This window comes from Austrofundulus limnaeus, unplaced genomic scaffold, assembly GCF_001266775.1.
Source record: "Austrofundulus limnaeus strain Quisiro unplaced genomic scaffold, Austrofundulus_limnaeus-1.0 Scaffold136, whole genome shotgun sequence".
NCBI lineage: Eukaryota > Metazoa > Chordata > Actinopteri > Cyprinodontiformes > Rivulidae > Austrofundulus > Austrofundulus limnaeus.
The window spans coordinates 519,120-521,747 of record NW_013952538.1 but is presented as its reverse complement, the minus strand read 5'-3'; the positions used below and the strand labels follow the sequence as shown (position 1 = coordinate 521,747).

The 2,628-nt window shown below is 41.0% G+C and overlaps 1 protein-coding gene across 1 annotated transcript in view; it reads left to right on the top strand.

Moving 5' to 3' along the window:
• The window catches only part of LOC106522754 (transient receptor potential cation channel subfamily V member 1), a 13,538-nt gene that overhangs the window by 2,733 nt on the left and 8,177 nt on the right, over nt 1–2,628 (top strand). The window contains exons 3-6 of the mRNA XM_014015903.1: nt 1,205–1,357; nt 1,446–1,583; nt 1,666–1,970; nt 2,089–2,265. Coding sequence (XP_013871357.1) covers nt 1,205–1,357; nt 1,446–1,583; nt 1,666–1,970; nt 2,089–2,265 — 773 coding nt within the window. The remainder of the gene's footprint in view (nt 1–1,204; nt 1,358–1,445; nt 1,584–1,665; nt 1,971–2,088; nt 2,266–2,628) is intronic.

Sequence of the window (2,628 nt, the reverse complement as noted above, 5' to 3'; positions counted from 1 at the left end):
AAAGAACCCGTTTCCTCGTATATTAACTATATTAATATTAATCGATATTAATTAGGTTAAATATGAGAAGTTATGTTGGAGGTAATCTCTACACTCTCTTTCCCTCGTGTTGGTATCGTTGGGGCCCTGATTCACACCTTTTGCTCACAGGGGGCGGAGTCATGCTTGCAATTACAGCATTGTAAGAGGAGGAAAACTGGACATGCAGGCCTCCACTTCTATTTAATGGTGGACGTTTTTTCTTCACAAAAATGGCTTCCTTTACTCCTCTCTCAAACCAACGTTCCTCTCTATCAASGATGAGAACATCTTCATTCCTGAAAGAGTGACCACTGGCCTGTAGATGAGTGTAAACTTCAGAGTCCAGACCTGACGACGTAGCTCATCTCTGACGACGTAGCTCATCTTTGCTGGCTCATTCTTTTGAACAGTGGGTGGACAGGGGACGTTGAACCCCTGCTTGCATTCACTACATACACATAACTCGACACGGGTCAGATGATGGGGCACACAACCCTCTATGAACAATAGAGCTAATCAAGCCTATTGTTAGTCAGTGGCCCTCTTTTGCATGTGACTAACCTGTTTGTCCATGTGGAGGCGGAGCTTATAAGGCTGAGTTTCATCTGAAACGTTTCACTAAAGAAGAACCCATCCAGAGGACCTACTTATTTTTTCTTTTTGATTGGAAAGAAATCTTTTCAGTTTTCTGCTCCATCTTCTTCGAATCAGTTGTAGAGATACTTGAACCTAAAGGTGCTGTTGTCACTAAATGTTTTTAAGGTTGTTCTTATTGATTTTGGGGAAAAAATCTTTTTGTAAATGTTTTAACTGAGGAATCTTTTATTTAATCTTTCTATGATGGTGCTGTTTCTATTTTTGCTGTGAATGTTTTGTAACCTCTGTGTACCACTGCCATATATTCTTAATCTCAATGGGATTTTCCTGGTGAAATAAAGGTTTATAATAAATAAAAAAAAAATAATAATAATAATAATAATAAATCAAACATGTCTATGTTTAACTAAAAGAACTCAGAGTAATTAAAGTAGGAAACCGAGAGTTTTGGCTTAAGAGGTGAATGAACCATTTGGCGAGTCGATCTTTGGCCACTTGCAGGCCGGATGTGGCCTGCGGGCCACCAATTGAATATCCCTAATATATATTTTGTTCCTTATTTTATGTTTTAATAATTTAATTTCAGATGAAACAAATGGGAAAACGGTGCTCCTGAAAGCTTTACTGAACCTGAAAGATGGAATAAACGACACAGTTCAGGTTTTCATCGACACCGCAGAGAAAACCGGGGATTTAGAAAATTTGATCAATGCATCTTATACAGATGCCTACTACAAAGGTGAGCAATCAGACAGGTGATTTTTCATTTGTAATTAATATATATATATATATATATATATATATATAAATGAATGAAAACCCAACAGGTCAAACGGCCCTGCACGTTGCCATAGAAAGGAGGAGCTTAGATCACGTCAAGCTGTTGGTTCAGAATGGAGCAGATGTGCAAGCCAAGGCCAGTGGCAAATTTTTCCAGTATAAATCCAGACGGGGCTTTTATTTTGGTGGGTCATTTAATTTAAAAAAACACACTTACCGAGATGTTTGCTGCCTCACCTCTGAACTCGTGTTTATTTCTCCCAACAGGGGAGCTTCCTCTGTCTCTGGCTGCCTGCACAAACCAGCCGGACGTCGTGTCCTTCCTCATAGACAACCCTTACAGAAGGGCTGACCCCAGCGATAAAGACTCGCTGGGGAACACCGTGCTGCACACCTTGGTGGTCATAGCAGATGACACAAAAGAAAACACAGAAATGGCTGCGAGGATGTACGATAAAATTCTCCTTCAGCACTATAAACTGGAGGAAAACAGAGGCATTAATTTGGAATCGATTGAAAATAAAAAAGGTCTGACTCCCCTGAAGTTAGCTGCCAAGCTGGGGAGGATCGGGGTAGGTTCTTTCCTACAGGACCTTCGGCAACATTTCAAGTTAACTTGTTGCAAAATAACAAAACAGAACAATGTTTCTCCTTGAGACTTTAAGAATGATGGTGTTCTGTGTCTCTCAGCTGTTCAGACACATGCTGAATCGAGAATTTGTGGACGAGGAGACGAGGCCGCTGTCGAGGAAGTTCACAGAGTGGGTTTACGGACCCGTTCACGCCTCACTTTATGACATGAGCTCTGTCGACACCAACGAAAACAACTCTGTGTTGGAGATAATTGTTTTTGGAAGCCAAATACCGGTAAGAAAATGACGTCTAAACCTAAATTAAGCATGCAGTATAACGAGGTGGACAGCCCTGGCCTGAAAGGACTGAGGCTGATGAGTGGAGTGTCTGCAGCCGTGACGTGAGACAGGTGGAAAATGGGTGTGGCGGGCTGACTGGAGCTACTGGAACAGAGAAACAAAAACTAAAAGCAACAGGAAAAAGAAACAAGAAACACAAAATCTGTCACAAAAAAACACAGATTGTGGCAAAAAAGCACATATTTTATTATTAAAACATACACTCACCGGCCACTTTTTAAGGTACACCTGTCCAACTGCTCGTTAACACTTAATTTCTAATCAGCCAATCACATGGCGGCAACTCAGTGCATTTAGG